Consider the following 16,144-nt stretch of genomic DNA (forward strand, 5'->3'; position numbering starts at 1 on the left):
GTAATATTTAAGAAGTCATTTTGCTCTTATAAAAACCTACAATAACTTCAGGGACTACACTGACAGTAGTTGTTTGAGCAAAGATAAACTTCTCTATTTTTTTTTGGATAAATTGGCCCTTTTGACATACTGATTTTATTATTCATTTTAGCTATTATCTTTAGTTATAGCAGGGCAGCTTAGTGATTTTTAAATCCTGGGTTCTGGAATCAGACTACCTAGGAGTGATTCATGGTCTCAGCTTAGAGATCTTAGGAAAGTTACTAAACCCTTCTGTGCCTTGGTTTCCTCATCTGAAGAATGTTTTTTTTTTTTTAAATGAACTAAGTGAGGTAATACATGTAAAAACTTAGTACCTCATTTAGAGTACATGACCAAATATCTGATCTAGTGTTCCTTATGCTAGGGACAACCAACGTACATGGAACTGGGGCTGATTAAGAAATATATCTTAATTCTATCTTTTGGATATTCTCCCTCTGCTTGCAAAGCTAAAATACTTACAGATTCTCCCTTTTCACCTTTAGGGCCAATAGATCCTGGAAATCCTGGCGGTCCAGCTTCACCCTTCCAAGAAAAGTAGAAGACAGTTTTTGCATGAGGCTAGGTGAGTCCTGATGTGACCTTCAGGGTGAGAGCACAGCTTGTATCCCTTCTAATGATGGAATTTATCTATTAACCCCCAAGGGGCAGTGGGAAGCTCTGAATCCAGTAGGTTATTCGCATAATAATATGCTTATCAGCACTCCACAATGCCTTTAGGTCTTTTAGAAATCCACAATATTCATTATGATCTTTAAAATTAATGTGAGACAAAAGTCAATTATTTTTCAAGCAAAGAACATTTAGAGAAAATATTATAATTATGCTCTGCTGCACCAAAAAAAAAAAAAAGAATTTTTGTGGCCTTAAAGACATCACATTATTTAGCTGACACAGTAATCCAAATTCATTTTATTTCAGATATTTCTTTCTTTTTTCAAGTAAGGGGAGATATAGGAAGAAAAAGACATCTCTCCACTGTTTCCAGCACTCATCCACCGCTGTTCGGTTACAGAAAAAGAAGGCCTTCTTGATGATGTGGGGACAGCAATGGCTTAGAAAAGTCTAAGAGTTTCTGACAAAAAATCCAAAAGAGGGATTTGCATGTGACATATAAAGAGTATTTTGAGAAAATAAAATTTTAGAAATAATATTTGTGGCAAGGAAATGTACCACTAATTAAACAATAGAGATATCTTAGCGTTGTGCTTGCATTTACTGTTAACCGACAACCCTGAACACCACACAATTGTTAAGTGCAGCCACTAGGACGTATGTAGGGCTTTCCTCGGGGCTCTTGCCAATTCAGGAGACATGGGTTTGATCCCTTGGTCAGGAAGATTTCTTGGAGAAGGAAATGGCAACCCACTCCAGTATTCTTGCATGGGAAGTCCCACAGACAGAGGAAGCTGGCAGGCTGCAACCATGGGGTTGCAGAGTTGGACACAACTGAGTGACTGAACAACAACCAGAACTTATACGACGGGTTGTTTTCCAACCCTAAGAGCATTTTTGCAAAACAATGTTCATCATTGCATTTCCAAGCATATAGCTTTTCTGCCCCTTGTGTCTTTTTTATTTCAGAAAAAAATACAAAAAAGATAAACTTGAATATGTCAAACCTCCATGGACAAGGCACCCAAGATGGAAGGAAAAAAACCTTACAGTCAAAGAGGAAATTTCATATTCCCTCTCTATTTCTGTGCCAGAGAGAGTCACTGTTATGAATTTAGTACTTACATTTTCAATCTATATTTTTGTACTTTTACTGCATATGTGGAACCATAAATAGTGTGCTATTTTGGATTTTTAAAACAAATTTTATAAAAGCCACTGGTTAATCTTGTATATGACATTCTGTGACTCTCCCCCCCAACTCAGTGTTGTTTTTAATATCCCTCCTCTATTGATATTATTGATATGTAGAGATCTAGTTTATTCACTGAAACTTTGGATAGTGTTATAGCGTGTTAACGGATCAGGGGTCATCTAAGCCCCACTCATGGGTATTTGGGGCTTCCCATGGGGCTCAGCGGTAAGGAATATGCCTGCCAATGCAGGAGATGCAAGAGGCATGGGTTTGATTCCTGGGTCGGGAAGATCTCCTGGAGAATGGCGACCCACTCCAGTGTTCTTGCCTGGAAAATCCCATTGACAGAGGAGCCTGCTGGGCTACAGTTCATGAGGTTGCAAAAGAGTTGGGCATAGCTGAGAGACTGAGCACAAATCGGCATTTTGTTGTCTTATAAACAGGGTTGAAACGAACATCTCTACACGTGTCCCCTTGTGTGGATATGTTTATCTGTTTCTTTTGAAGCTCAAACAGTCAGCCCTAAATACACTGGTTTACTTTTATATTTCTATCCTAATCAGTATCTTGTGATTTAGCTTACAGGAAGAGGGGGTCAGTCATTCGTAATGGATAGACAATGTCATTTTTTTTTTTTAAGGAGGCTTCAAGATTTGTGGAATATATTTTGTAAATTTAATCTTCATTTATTAATACAAGTATTTTCCCTTATAGTGTACCATCAACAAGGTAACATCAGTTTTACACTTACCATATTGTAGGAGAATCCATTTTCCTACAGATAGTTTTATCCATAATGAAAAGAGGAAGAAATTGGTGGAGACATTAAGGGACTGATTGCTATTGGTTTGACAGACTAAACAATTGGCCTTGTACAAGTGTTAGACTATATAGAGTGTTGGTCTTCCTAGCACCCATCTGATAGATGTTAAAAGCCTCAGCCTAGTGGAGAAAAAACTATGCCCAGTAATTCAAGCCAGCTGCATAAAGTAAATGTAGAAATCAAGGAAAGGGTCTAGGAGTTACTGTAAAAGTCACATCTGCTTGATACCAAAAGGTAAAGGGAGAGGAATATGCCTGAAGGAAGAGTAACTATATTCACAGCTGCTAAGTATTTAAAACAACGTATACAGATCTCCACAGAAATGCAGAGGAAGGACCTGGCAGAGGCTTTGGTCCACCTCTGTTTGGTATGGAGGTGTGGCTGGGCTTGCAGGAAGTCTTAGAGACCAGCTCCTTGAAACAAAACTCTACAAACAAAAGCATTTCCCACCTGAATCTTAAACACATATGGAGTTGTTATGCATAGTTAAAATGGATGTTCAGTAATTTATTACTGTAATTATGAGTTGAAAGATCAGTGATGGATTTACTTAGCTTCGGGAAAGGCAGTCATTTAAATTGACACTCTGGATGCTATCTGAAAGGTCTGGTGGTGTTGAGCCTCCATCTTTTTCCTCTGACAATTGCTCTAAAAGACACCACTAATTTCTCAGGGGTCCTTAGATATTCCACCTCCTGATTCTTCTGTCTCTATAAAGGAGCAGCTCTCCCCGACCGACTTGCAGATACATCATCATCCCATCACTGCATCCTGTCTTTCTCAGGAAGCTACAGAGCTGAGGTCATCATTTCAGTCCTGGCAGGTGGCTTGCACGGATGCCTGGGTCTCTATCACTATTTACCATTAAAAGCTGGTAGTATTTGTTGCTCTTTCTTCCTGTATCTTGAATCAGAACGAGGCTGCTAATCTAGGAGTGATTTGTGTGTCAACTCTATTGCTGTTTGTATTGACTCTGGTGTTTTACTAGAATTGTATGTGCATGCTAAGTCGCTTTAGTTGTGTCCGACTCTGTGTAACCCTATGGACTGTAGGCTGCCAGGCTCCTCTGTCCACTGGATTCTGCAGGGAAGAATACTGGAGTGGGTTGCCATGCCCTCGACCAGGGGATCTTCCCAACCCAGGGATGGAACCCCCGTCTTTTATGTCTCCTGCATTGGCAGATGGGTTCTTTACCACTTTGGGTTCCAAATGGTAGGCTGGCTTTGTGATTCTATTCTGCCAGCTGGTGCATTGAGAAGTGGAGTGTGATACAGCAAAAGTCATGTATATGTTGGAATTGTACTTCTGGCTCAATCTTACATCCTACAACATAAATTGAATCTCTTCTCCATCAAAATTATGGTGGGAGAAGCAAAGATCAAGACCGGATGTTAAGTATGATATCTATGAATACCAAAAAGACATAAATGATACTCCACGAGAAGAAAGAAAGTTTAGAATGGATGAACAGTGAGGATTAAAGCATTAGTGAAGGCTTAATATATGTCAGGCATTGTGCTTTGGGTAAGATCATCTCATCTCATTTGATTTTAACCCTGGATCAGCTCTGTGTAGATATAATTTTGCCCATTTCACAAACGAGTAAATTGAAGACCAGAGGATTGGAGTGTCTTTTCTGAGGAGACACAGCTATTAATGGCACAATCAGGTTTTGACCCCAGAGCCCAGGTTCCTTCCATCACTCAATGGTTCTCAACCCTGGCTGCCGGGTAGAATCATCTGAAACTCTTTTAAATAAAGCAACATGGACCCCACTCCAGATCAACCAGAGACATGAGTTCTGCCCCACATCAGAGTCCTGGAGAAGGGGCCTGAGACTGGTAATTTCCAAAAGCCCTCAGGGGACTCCAATGTGCAGCTGAGGTTCAGAACCACCAGGGTCCACCACGGGTGCGAGCAAAGGTCCGAGGGAGCAGTTTGAAGGGGCCTTAAATTCTCACTACGGTGACCTCTGAACAGCATCACCAAGAATGGAAGGATAGCCTCAGCCCAGGTGATGAGTGTGCACAGGGAGAGGCGACTCAGCTCCTCCAGCAAGAGTGGCGATTATGTTTTAGAATTCATCCTGTGCATTTGTTACTGGGAGAGTCCTTCTCCTGTTAACTAAAATTCCTACAAGTCATTTCACACGGGCATTTATATCAGGTGCTGTGTCCAGTTCTCCGTAGACTCCTCTGGGTTATTTCTTTTGGTGGGAAGAGGGAACAGTCATGCCACTGGCTTTTTCTAATTCCACTTAAGATTCTGAAGCAATTAGAAAAGATTTTGAGCCATAGAAAGTGTCCTTAGAGTTAGAAATACACCTGTTTTACAGAATCAAATTTCTCAACATTGAGGTCTTCAGAATTCCTAAGTAACATGTGTTTCCTAATGAACAGAGTAAAATGGGAGCCAGCTGCTTTGTTTCAAGGAATGAATCATAATTTAAATACTTTGAAAGTGCCACAACTCTCTTTGCTCAGCTGTCCTAAGTGACAAACTCTTTTTTTTTCTTCTTCTTAGTCTGCATGTGTTCTGCAGTAATTGCTTAAAATATAATGTGTTCCTTATGGTGGTACAGGAATTCCATAAGCTATTTGGTTACAGGAAATAATGCTAATGTACTAGCAGTGCAATCCAAGGCACATAAATGACATTACTGCTGTATAATCAATTTTTAGGGATGTCTTTTTAAGAATGTCAAGGTTTTTATTTTTATTTTTTGCAGGAAATTTCATTTGCAATGGTCAATCTATAAGAAGGTCCCCATTCTGCAGAGATTATCTCTTAGCAGTATTTTTTTTTTTTTCTGGTGACAGAGGTATGATCTTGTGAATAGATGGGCTGCACGGATTTATAAGGCACGGAAGTCATATTTTCTTGGATTCATGTCGAAATACCCTGCCCTCAATCATGAGAATTTTTACTGGGTGAATGAAGGAAGGGAGCACTCACAGGCCGTGCTCCTGCAGAGTATTTTCAGTCCATCTCATCTCTGTGCATTTGATGGGCATTGTTTCTTTCATCTTTTTTTCTTTTTTAAATTGAAGTATAGCTGATTTACAATGTCATGTTTATTTAAGGTGTACAGCAAAGTTATTCAGTTTTACATACGTATACATATCTATTTTTGCAGATTCTTTTCCCTTATAGATTATTACAAAATACTGAATATAGTTTCCTCATTGTTTTTTTTTTTTTTCCTTGACAATGGCACTTTCCCACTGAATCTAAGGTCATCACAATTGCAGGATCAAACAGGAGTGAGACATCTTTTTGAGGAGGCAAGTGCATTTGTCATTTTCACAGCTAATATAATGAAACTTGTGAATGATGACAATGAGAAGGCAATGGAAACTCACCAGCGTTTCAATTTTAAAGCTGTTCTGAAATAATTATTTGGTTAAACTGTGACTGTACATGGTAAAACCCCAGCCCAAAATGCTCCCATGACAGCTTATGCTTGGACACTTAAGAGGACAGAAAAATAGCAAGCCTCAGGCATCCTGTCACAGGGCCTTTCAGATTGTTTTTGTCACCTATGCGGATCCAAGAAACATCTAACTATAAACTGAAACATGTGTCCTAATTTCATTTACCTGTGACAGTTATGTGACTTTGGAAGTGTTCCCTTCCTGTGGTCAGCTACTCAGGGCTTCGAGGGGAGGCCAAGCTCAGTCCTGCTCGGTCAGGAGGCGGGGAGAGTGGCGCCCCCTGCAGGCTGACGTGGAACCTGCGGGGCAGTGGGGCTGCCCTGACGTGTGAATGTGTGAATTGGTGTAAAAATCTAGATGTCTCTACTCACTCTGCAAATTTGATTACCTTCTCTCCTTTTAGACCACCAGCTCCATGTTCACCAACGTTTCCCTAAGTAAACATGAAACAAAAATCTTTCAAAAATCCATTTATTTTTAAAACAGTCCCTACTTTAACATAAAAATAGACAATAGCACTGTAACAGCTTTTATCCCATTTGCCTCTCTCACACTTTGTCAAATATTCCTGAAATATTTGCCTCTGTCAGACATTCCTGAAAAACTCTCACTTTTGAGACCCTACTTGTTCTCGCTGTGACCTCCACCCTCCCCGGTCAGGAGGTGATGCTGGAGAAACAGCACATCTCCAGGGGTGAATTAGCAAAACTCCAAACTGATGCCCGGCAGCCTCGTTTGGTTTTGATACAGCTTTCAACACTAGTAGTGGTATCTTTGTTGCTCAGTGTAATGGACGTTCCATTATCAACCTTTGGGCTGCACTGGGTACGCTCATGACTTGTATTACATGTACTCTGCTTCTTCTTCCTGTCTCTCTGACCTCTCCTCTCCAACCAGCTCCTCACTGGTCAAGCCTGGACCTCCTCGGGACTCCATCCAGCTCTCTTCTTGTGATTCAACTTTTTGTCCCAGGTACTCTTATCCACTCCATGGCTGAGGCATTATCTACACAAGGACAGACTAATATGTAAGCCCTGCACATGTTTCCCTTCTGGGTTTTGACCCCTATACCTACTTTTCTACTTGATGTGTTCACTTGTAAATTCCAGAAGAGAGTTATATTCAACAAGTTCATAACTGAATTTAAAAATACAAAAATACAGCCATATACAAGTAAGAAAGATAAGAAAATATCTCATTGTTAACAGTTGTTAGTCCAGAAGTGGGAGGATGATAATTAACTTCTTCCTAACATATCTCTGCAGTTTGACTTGTTAAAATGAGTGGTAATTTCATTTTATAATTGAAAAAAATTACATAAAGAAAGAAAGTCTGCATCCAGCCTCTCCTGTCCATAGACTCTTTCTTCTTCCATCTAGGTGTCATCATTGACACGGCCCTCCTCTGTATACCTTAAGGACAACGTCATCCAATCTGGTTGCCTCAGCCCCACATCTCTTCACTCCAGCTGCCTCCACTGGGAGGCCACCAACACATTTCACAGGATTATTGCAAAGGCTCCCTCATTGGCCCCTATAACCTACTCTTGCTCCCCTGACACACACGTTCTCTATAGAAGGTCAGAATGCAATCTTTAAATGATGTTCTGACTTCCTTTCTCCAAAACCTCAGCAAAGTCATATAAAGGATCTTCTCTCAGCCCCTCAAATGGACCTGGATCCTTCTTGTCTCTCCCTATAGTCCCCCACTCTGTCCTCACCTCTTCATCTGGTTAGCAATGACTCAGATCTCAGCTATTATAAAATGCATTCTGAGGGTCTCCAGACAAGTTCCCCTCATACCTTCTCATTGGACATCGTGTTTCTCCTTCTTAATACTAACATTTAAAATTTTGTATTTCTTTAAAACTTCTAATGTTAGCATGTAAGACCTCTGAGGCCTGGAACTAAATGCCCACCCCATGTCTATAGCAGTACCTAACATATAGGAAGCACGCAATAAATATTTGTTGAACAAATAAGCCAATCACTGTTGCTACAGTTTAACATTTTAAATGTGCCTTCCTATTACTCATGCTACTCCAGTTAAAAAGAACTAGTTTAGGGGATTCCCTGGTGGCTCAGTGGTAAAGAATCTGCCTGCCAATACAGGAGACATGGGTTCGATCCCTGATCCGGGAAGACCCCACATGCTTCCAAGCAACTAAGCTCATGAGGCTCAACTATTGAGCCTGTGCTCTAGAGCCCACAAACCACAGTTGCTAAAGCTTGCCCGCCTGGAGCCCTTGTTCTACAAAGAGAAGTCACTGCAATGAGGAGCCTTCACATGGCAGCTAGAGAAGAGCCCACACAGCAGTGAAGACCCAGCACAGACAAAAATAAATAAGTAAATACAATTATTTTTAAAAATTGAAAAATTAAAATTTGAGGAGAAAGAGACTAAAAATTCTGTAAAGATTAAGTAGTTTATAACTGCTGTTATAAATATTACTGGTCCTGTGATAGTCTCTCCTTTTTCCTACTTACCTTTGATCTCAGATATCTAAGTTGAAAACAAAAATTATAGTCCCCAAATCTTAAGTTATAAATCATTTGCTGTTGTTGTTCAGTCTCTCAGTCATGTCTGACTCTTTGCTACCCCATGGACTGCAGCAGGCCAGGCTTCCCTGTCCTTCACCATCTCCCAGAGTTTGCTCAAACTCATGTACCTCAAGTCAGTGATACTATCCAACCATCTCGCCCTCTGTCGTCCCCTTCTCTTGCCTTCAACCTTTCCCAGCATCAGGGTCTTTTTTAATGAGGCGGGTCTTCACATCAGGTGGGCAAAGTATTGGAGCTAGCTTCAGTATCAGTCCTTCCAATGAACACCCAGGACTGATCTCCTTTAGGATGGACTGGTTGGATCTCCTTGCAGTCCAAGGGACTCTCAAGAGTCTTCTCTAACACCACAGTTCAAAAGCATCAATGCTTCGGTGCTCAGCTTTCTTTATGGTCCAACTCTCAGATCGATATATGACTACTGGGAAAACCACAGCTTTGACTATATAAACCTTTGTTGGCAAAGTAATGTCTCTGCTTTTAAATATGCTGTCTAGGTTGGTCATAGCTTTTCTTCCAGGGAGCAAGCATCTTTTAATTTCATGGCTGCAGTCACCATCTGCAGTGATTTTGGAGTCCCCCAAAATAAAGTCTCTCACTGTTTCCCCATCTACTTGCCATGAAGTGATGGGACTGGAGGCCATGGTCTTAGTTTTTTGAATGTTGAGTTTTAAGCCAGGTTTTTCACTCTCCTCTTTCACTTTCATGAAGAAGCTCTCTAGTTCCTCTTCTCTTTCTGCCATAAGGGTGGTGTCCTCTGCATATCTGAGGTTATTGATATTTCTCCTGGAAATATTGATTCCAGCTTATGTTTCATCCAGCCTGGCATTTTGCATGATGTGAAACAAATAAGTTAAATGAGCAGGGTGACAATATACAGCCTTGATGTACTCCTTTCCCAATCTGGAACCAGTCTGTTGTTCCATGTCCAGTTCTAACTGTTGCTTCTTGACCTGCATACAAGTTTCTCAGGAGGCAGGTAAAGTGGTCTGGTAGTTTCATCTCTTGAAGAATTTTCCATTGTGATTCACACAGTCAAAGGCTTTGGCATAGTCAATGAAGCAGAAACAGATGTTTTTTTTTTCTGGAATTCTCTTGCTTTTTCTATTAATCCAACGGATATAGGCGATTTGATCTGGTTCCTCTGCCTTTTCTAAATTCAGCTTGAACATCTGGAAATTCTCAGTCCATGTACTGTTGAAGTCTAGCTTGGAGAATTTTGAGCATTACTTTGCTAGTGTGTGAGATGAGTGTAATTGTGCGGTAGTTTGAGCATTCTTTGGCATTGCCTTTCTTTGGGATTGGAGTGAAAACTGACCTTTTCCAGTCCTGTGGCCACTGCCGAGTTTTCCAAATTTGCTGGCTTATTGAGTGCAACACTTTAACAGCATCAACTTTTAGGATCTGAAATAGTTCAGCTGGAATTCCATCACTTTCACTAGCTTGGTTCCTAGTGATGTTTCCTAAGACCGACTTAACTTCGCACTCCAGGATGTCTGACTCTAGGTGAGTGATCATACAATCGTGGTTATCTGGGTCATAAGATCTTTTCTGTATAGTTTCTCCTGTGCAAGGATATATATGAAAGTGAGGTATGACACTCTGAGTCACATACATAAAGAATGAGCAGTTACGAAATGGTAAGCTGTTTGAATGCAATCTTCACAGAAACATAAAACTTTAGGAATTTCCTGAAAATACTGCTATCTGGGCCTAGAGCCAACTACCATGCACAGCCCATCAGAATCTCTGCCTGGCTGTGCGTGTGCTAGGATGTGTGGGGAAGGTGGAACACGCTTGGTCTAAGACAGTGGCCCCCAATCTTTTTGGCATCAGGGACCGATTCTGTGGAAGATAATTTTTCCACAGACAGGGCGGGGGCATGGTTTCAGGATAATTCTCAGAAGGAGTGTGCAACCGAGATCCCTTGCATGTGTAGTGAACAGCAGGGTTTGCACTCCTGTGAGAATCTAATGCCACCGCTGATCTGACAGGAGGGGGGCTCAGGTAGTAATGCAAGCGATGAGGAGTGGCTACAAATATAGATGAGGCTTTGCTCACTCGCCTGCACCCTGCTCACCTCCTGCTGAGTGGGGTCCAGGGGTTGGGGACCCCACGTCTAAGACATAGGTTGCCCAGGGATGGTTTTGGGCTGGGAGGCCCTGTGCTTTTGACTTTCAGAGCAGAATAGTACTCAAAGGACATCTGTTGAGAGCATCTCACAGCACCTTGGTTTAGGTCCTCCTCCCTAGCTGATCCCCCAACAACCTAAAGGGAATCAGAGATGCTGTGAGATGAAGATATACCTCTGCAGCACCAAGTCATATTATTCTATCCACATACTCTATTTTCCTAAAATCTTGATTTTTCTGGAGGCTTTCACAACCAGAAAAACAACATGGTATTTACTGCCAAGCAGAGTACCATATGGAGAACGCAATGGCACCCCACTCCAGTACTCTTGCCTGGAAAATCCCATGGACGGAGGAGCCTGGTAGGCTACAGTCCATGGGGTCGCTAAGAGTCGGACACGACTGAGCGACTTCACTTTCACTTTTCCCTTTCATGCACTGGAGAAGGAAATGGCAATCCACTCCAGTATTCTTGCCTGGAGAATCCCAGGGATGGCGGAGCCTGATGGGCTGCCGTCTATGGGGTCGCACAGAGTCGGACACGACTGAAGCGACTTAGCAGCAGCAGCAGCAGCAGCAGCAGAGTACCATATTGTTGCTTCATACAATAGCTAGGTCAGGAAACCTATCTAAACAAGGACCCTCAGTGGCCTCTGTAGGTGTTATCCACTCTTTGGCTAACAACATTCAAGGCAGAGGCAAACTTGAACTTCATTTGCATTAATTTGTTGACATGTGAGATTCTCCTCTCTGCTTTCTCCAAGCTAATTGTACCAGACAATTGCTTGACTCTGTAGAAATAATACAGCTTCCCTTCTGGCTCAGCGGGTAAAGAATCCACCTGCAATACATGAGACCTGGGTTTGATCCCTGGGTTGGGAAGATCCCCTGGAGAAGGCAAACGCTACCCACTCCAGTATTCTGGCCTAGAGAATTCCATGGACTGTAGAGTCCATGGGGCTGCAAAAAGTTGGACGCAACTGAGCGACTTTCATACCACATGGAAATAATAAGAGACTTGTCATTGCTCAGTTGCTCAGTCATGTCTGACTCTTGGTGATTTAGTCCTTATGTTTCTGGAACCCACAGTTCTGCCTCAGATGTTATTCTCCTTTTACCAGATCACTTTGTGCCTTGCTGCCATGTTATTTGAATGGTTCTCAGAAACCTTTTGAGTAGCTATAATAGATGTATAATTTTGAACATGTTGTTGCAAAGTTTCTGTGGTGCGGTGATGAGGGTTATTTTGTGGGGGATGATACTCAGCCTACATATTTCAGGAATTCTGGGGAGATCAGGATGGCACAGTCAGAGGACACTGAGTTTACCTCGCCCTTCAAACACAACAATGACACATCCATGTGTGCAGCAACTCTCACTGAAAACAAACCAGAGATTGGCAGAGAGACTCTTACACAATCAAGACTGTAAGAGAGGCGCATACAAAATCAGGTTGGGGTTGTGCCTGTAGTGAGGGACACAGGTGAGAAGGGGGATTACACAGGCTTGGAGATTCTCCCTAGGGAGTGGGCAGTTAGCAGCACATTTTGGGCACCCCAGTCTAGGCACTGACATCGGAGGAAATGGCTCCTTCAGTTCAGCTCAGTCGCTCAGTCGTGTCCGACTCTGCAACCCCATGAATTGCAGCACGCCAGGCCTCCCTGTCCATCGCCAACTCCCGGAGTCTACCCAAACCCATGTCCATCGAGTCGGTGATGCCTTCCAGCCATCTCATCCTCTGTCGTCCCCTTCTCCTCCTGCCCCCAATCCTACCCAGCATTAGGGTCTTTTCCAATGAGTCAACACTTCGCATGAGGTGGCCAAATTATTGGAGTTTCAGCTTCAACATCAGTCCTTCCAATGAACACCCAGGATTGATCTCCTTTAGGATGGACTGATTGGATCTCCTTGCAGTCCAAGGGACTCTCAAGAGTCTTCTCCAACACCACAGTTCAAAAGCATCAATTCTTCAGTGCTCAGCTTTCTTCACTGTCCAACTCTCACATCCATACATGACCACTGGAAAAACCATAGCCTTGACTAGACGGACTTTTGTTGGCAAAGTAATGTCTCTGCTTTTAAATATGTTATCTAGGTTGGACATAACTTTCCTTCCAAGGAGTAAGCATCTTTTAATTTCATGGCTGCAATCACAATCAGCAGTGATTTTGGAGCCCCCAAAAATAAAGTCTGACACTGTTTCCACTGTTTCCCCATCTATTTCCCATGAAGTGATGGGACCAGATGCCATGATCTTAGTTTTCTGAACGAGGAGCTTCAAGCCAACTTTTTCACTCTCCTCTTTCACTTTCATCAAGAGGCTCTTTAGTTCTTCTTCACTTTCTGCCATAAGAGTGGTGTCATCTGCATATTTGAGGTTATTGATATTTCTCCCTGCAATCTTTTTTTTTATATAAATTTATTTATTTTAGTTGGGGGCTAATTACTTTACAATATTGTAATAGTTTTTGCCAAACATTGACATGAATCAGCCATGGGTTTACATGTGTTCCCCTTCCTGGACCCCCCACCCACCTCCCTCCCCATCCCATCCCTCTGGGTCATCCCATTGCCCCAGCCCTGAGCATTTGTCTCATGCATCGAACATGGAATGGTGTTCTGTTTCACATATGATAATATACATGTTTCAATGCTATTCTCCCAGAACGTCCCACCCTCACCTTCTCCCTCAGAGTCCATAAGATTGTTCTATGCATCTGTGTCTCTTATTCTGTCTCGCATATAGGGTTATTGTTACCATCTTTCAAATTCCATATATATGCATTAGTATACTGTATTGGTGTTTTTCTTTCTGGCTTACTTCACTCTGTATAATGGGCTCCAGTTTCATCCATGTCAGTAGAACCGATTCAAATGTATTTTTTTAATGGCTGAGTAATATTCCATTGTGTATATGTACCACAGCTTCCTTATCCATTCGTCTGCTGATGGACATCTAGGTTGCTTCCATGACCTGGCTATTGTAAACAGTGCTGCGATGAACATTGGGGTACACGCGTCTCTTTCAATTCTGGTTTCCTCGGTGTATATGCCCAGCAGTGGGATTGCTGGGTCATATGGCAGTTCCATTCCCAGTTTTTTAAGGAATCTCCACACTGTTCTCCATAGTGGCTGTACTAGTTTGCATTCCCACCAACAGTGTAAGAGGGTTCCCTTTTCTCCACACCCTCTCCAGCATTTATTGCTTGTAGACTTTTGGATAGCAGCCATTCTGACTGGTGTGAAATGATACCTCATTGTGGTTTTGATTTGCACTTCTCTAATAATGAGTGATGTTGAGCATCTTTTCATGTGTTTGTTAGCCATCTGTATGTCTTCTTTGGAGAAATGTCTGTTTAGTTCTTTGGCCCATTTTTTGATTGGGTCGTTTATTTTTCGGGAATTCAGCTGCAGAAGTTGCTTGTATATTTTTGAGATTAATTGTTTGTCTGTTGCTTCGTTTGCTATTATTTTCTCCCATTCCGAAGGCTGTCTTTTCACCTTGCTTATAGTTTCCTTTGTTGTGCAAAAGCTTTTAATTTTAATTAGGTCCCATTTGTTTATTTTTGCTTTTATTTCCAATATTCTGGGAGGTGGGTCATGGAGGATCCTGCTGTGATTTATGTCGGAGAGTGTTTTGCCTATCTTTTCCTCTAGGAGTTTTATAGTTTCTGGTCTTATGTTTAGATCTTTAATCCATTTTGAGTTTTTTTTTGTGTATGGTGTTAGGAAGTGACCTAGTTTCATTCTTTTACAAGTGGTTGACCAGTTTTCCCAGCACCACTTGTTAAAGAGATTGTCTTTTCTCCATTGTATATTCTTGCCTCCTTTATCAAAAATAAGGTGTCCATAGGTGCGTGGGTTTATCTCTGGGCTTTCTATTTTGTTCCATTGATCTATATTTCTATCTTTGTGCCAGTACCATACTGTCTTGATGACAGTGGCTTTGTGGTAGAGCCTGAAGTCAGGCAGGTTGATTCCTCCAGTTCCATTCTTCTTCCTCAAGATTGCTTTGGCTATTCGAGGTTTCTTATATTTCCATACAAATTGTGAGATGATTTGTTCTAGTTCTGTGAAAAATACCATTGGTAGCTTGATAGGGATTGCATTGAATCTATAGATTGCTTTGGGTAGTATACTCATTTTCACTATATTAATTCTTCCAATCCATGAACATGGTATATTTCTCCATCTGTTTGTGTCCTCTTTGATTTCTCCCAGCAATCTTGATACCAGCTTGTGTTTCTTCCAGCCCAGCATTTCTCATGATGTACCCTGCACATAAGTTAAATAAACAGGGTGACAATACACAGCCTTGACATACTCCTTTTCCTATTTGGAACCAGTCTGTTGTTCCATGTCCAGTTCTAACTGTTGCTTCCTGGCCTGCATACAGGTTTCTCAAGAGACAGATCAGATGGTCTGGTATTCTCATCTCTTTCAGAATTTTCCACAGTTTATTGTGATCCACACAGTCAAAGGCTTTGGCATACATCATCAGATGGTCAACACCGAAATCAGATTGATTATATTCTTTGCAGCCAAAGATGGAGAAGCTCTATACAGTCAGCAAAAACAAGACCGGGAGCAGACTGTGGCTCAGATCATGAACAGCTTATTGCCAAATTCATACATAAATTGAAGAAAGTAGGGAAAACCACTAGTCCATTCAGGTATTACCTAGATCAAATCCCTTTTGAGTATACAGTAGAAGTGACAAATAGATTTAAGGGACTAGATCTGATAGACAGAGTGCCTGATGAACTATGGACAGAGGTTCATGACATTGTACAGGAGACAGGGATCAAGACAATCCCCATGGAAAAGAAATGCAAAAAAAGCAACATGGCTGTCTGAGGATGCCTTACAGATAGCTGGGAAGAGAAGAGAAGTGAAAAGCAAAGGAGAAAAGGAAAGATATTCCCATCTGAATGCAGAGTTCCAAAGAATAGCAAGGAGAGATAAGAAAGCCTTCCTCAGCGATCAACGGCTCCTTAGCTGGCTTGAAAACCAGTGGCACTAAGAGTGAGGGCGTAAGAAACAAGAGTCTGCTTGTGAAGACAACACACACATTGGCTTATCCCCAGGAAGGAAGGAAGCAGATAAAAACTATCCCGAACTCTGCATGGTTTCCTGCGGCTACCTCAGTGTGTGCCCCAGCCCAAGCTGAGTGCCTGGTCCAGCTCGCTTGCTCTGTGGCACAGCGCCACACTCGGGTTAGTACTGCCATGGCCAAGGGAGGTATACAGCGGTAGGGGGAGGAAGACCTGGCACAGCATCTGAATGGAGGGCAGCAGCCATTGCTGTCACTCCTGGAGGCAGCAGACTGGGAGCTGTCCAGAACT

General features: G+C 42.0%; 1 protein-coding gene across 3 annotated transcripts in view; it reads right to left on the reverse strand.

The window, feature by feature from the left end:
- COL19A1 (collagen type XIX alpha 1 chain) overlaps window positions 1-16,144 on the reverse strand; it is a 441,848-nt gene that overhangs the window by 85,652 nt on the left and 340,052 nt on the right. For all 3 annotated transcript variants that reach the window (XM_081529388.1, XM_081529391.1, XM_081529389.1), the window contains 2 exons: window positions 6,498-6,542; window positions 505-567 (listed from right to left, as the gene is read on the reverse strand). In XM_081529388.1, coding sequence (XP_081385514.1) covers window positions 505-567; window positions 6,498-6,542 — 108 coding nt within the window. The remainder of the gene's footprint in view (window positions 1-504; window positions 568-6,497; window positions 6,543-16,144) is intronic.

This window comes from Giraffa tippelskirchi, chromosome 9, assembly GCF_054371585.1.
Source record: "Giraffa tippelskirchi isolate mGirTip1 chromosome 9, T2T-mGirTip1v1.2.pri, whole genome shotgun sequence".
Classification (NCBI taxonomy): domain Eukaryota; kingdom Metazoa; phylum Chordata; class Mammalia; order Artiodactyla; family Giraffidae; genus Giraffa; species Giraffa tippelskirchi.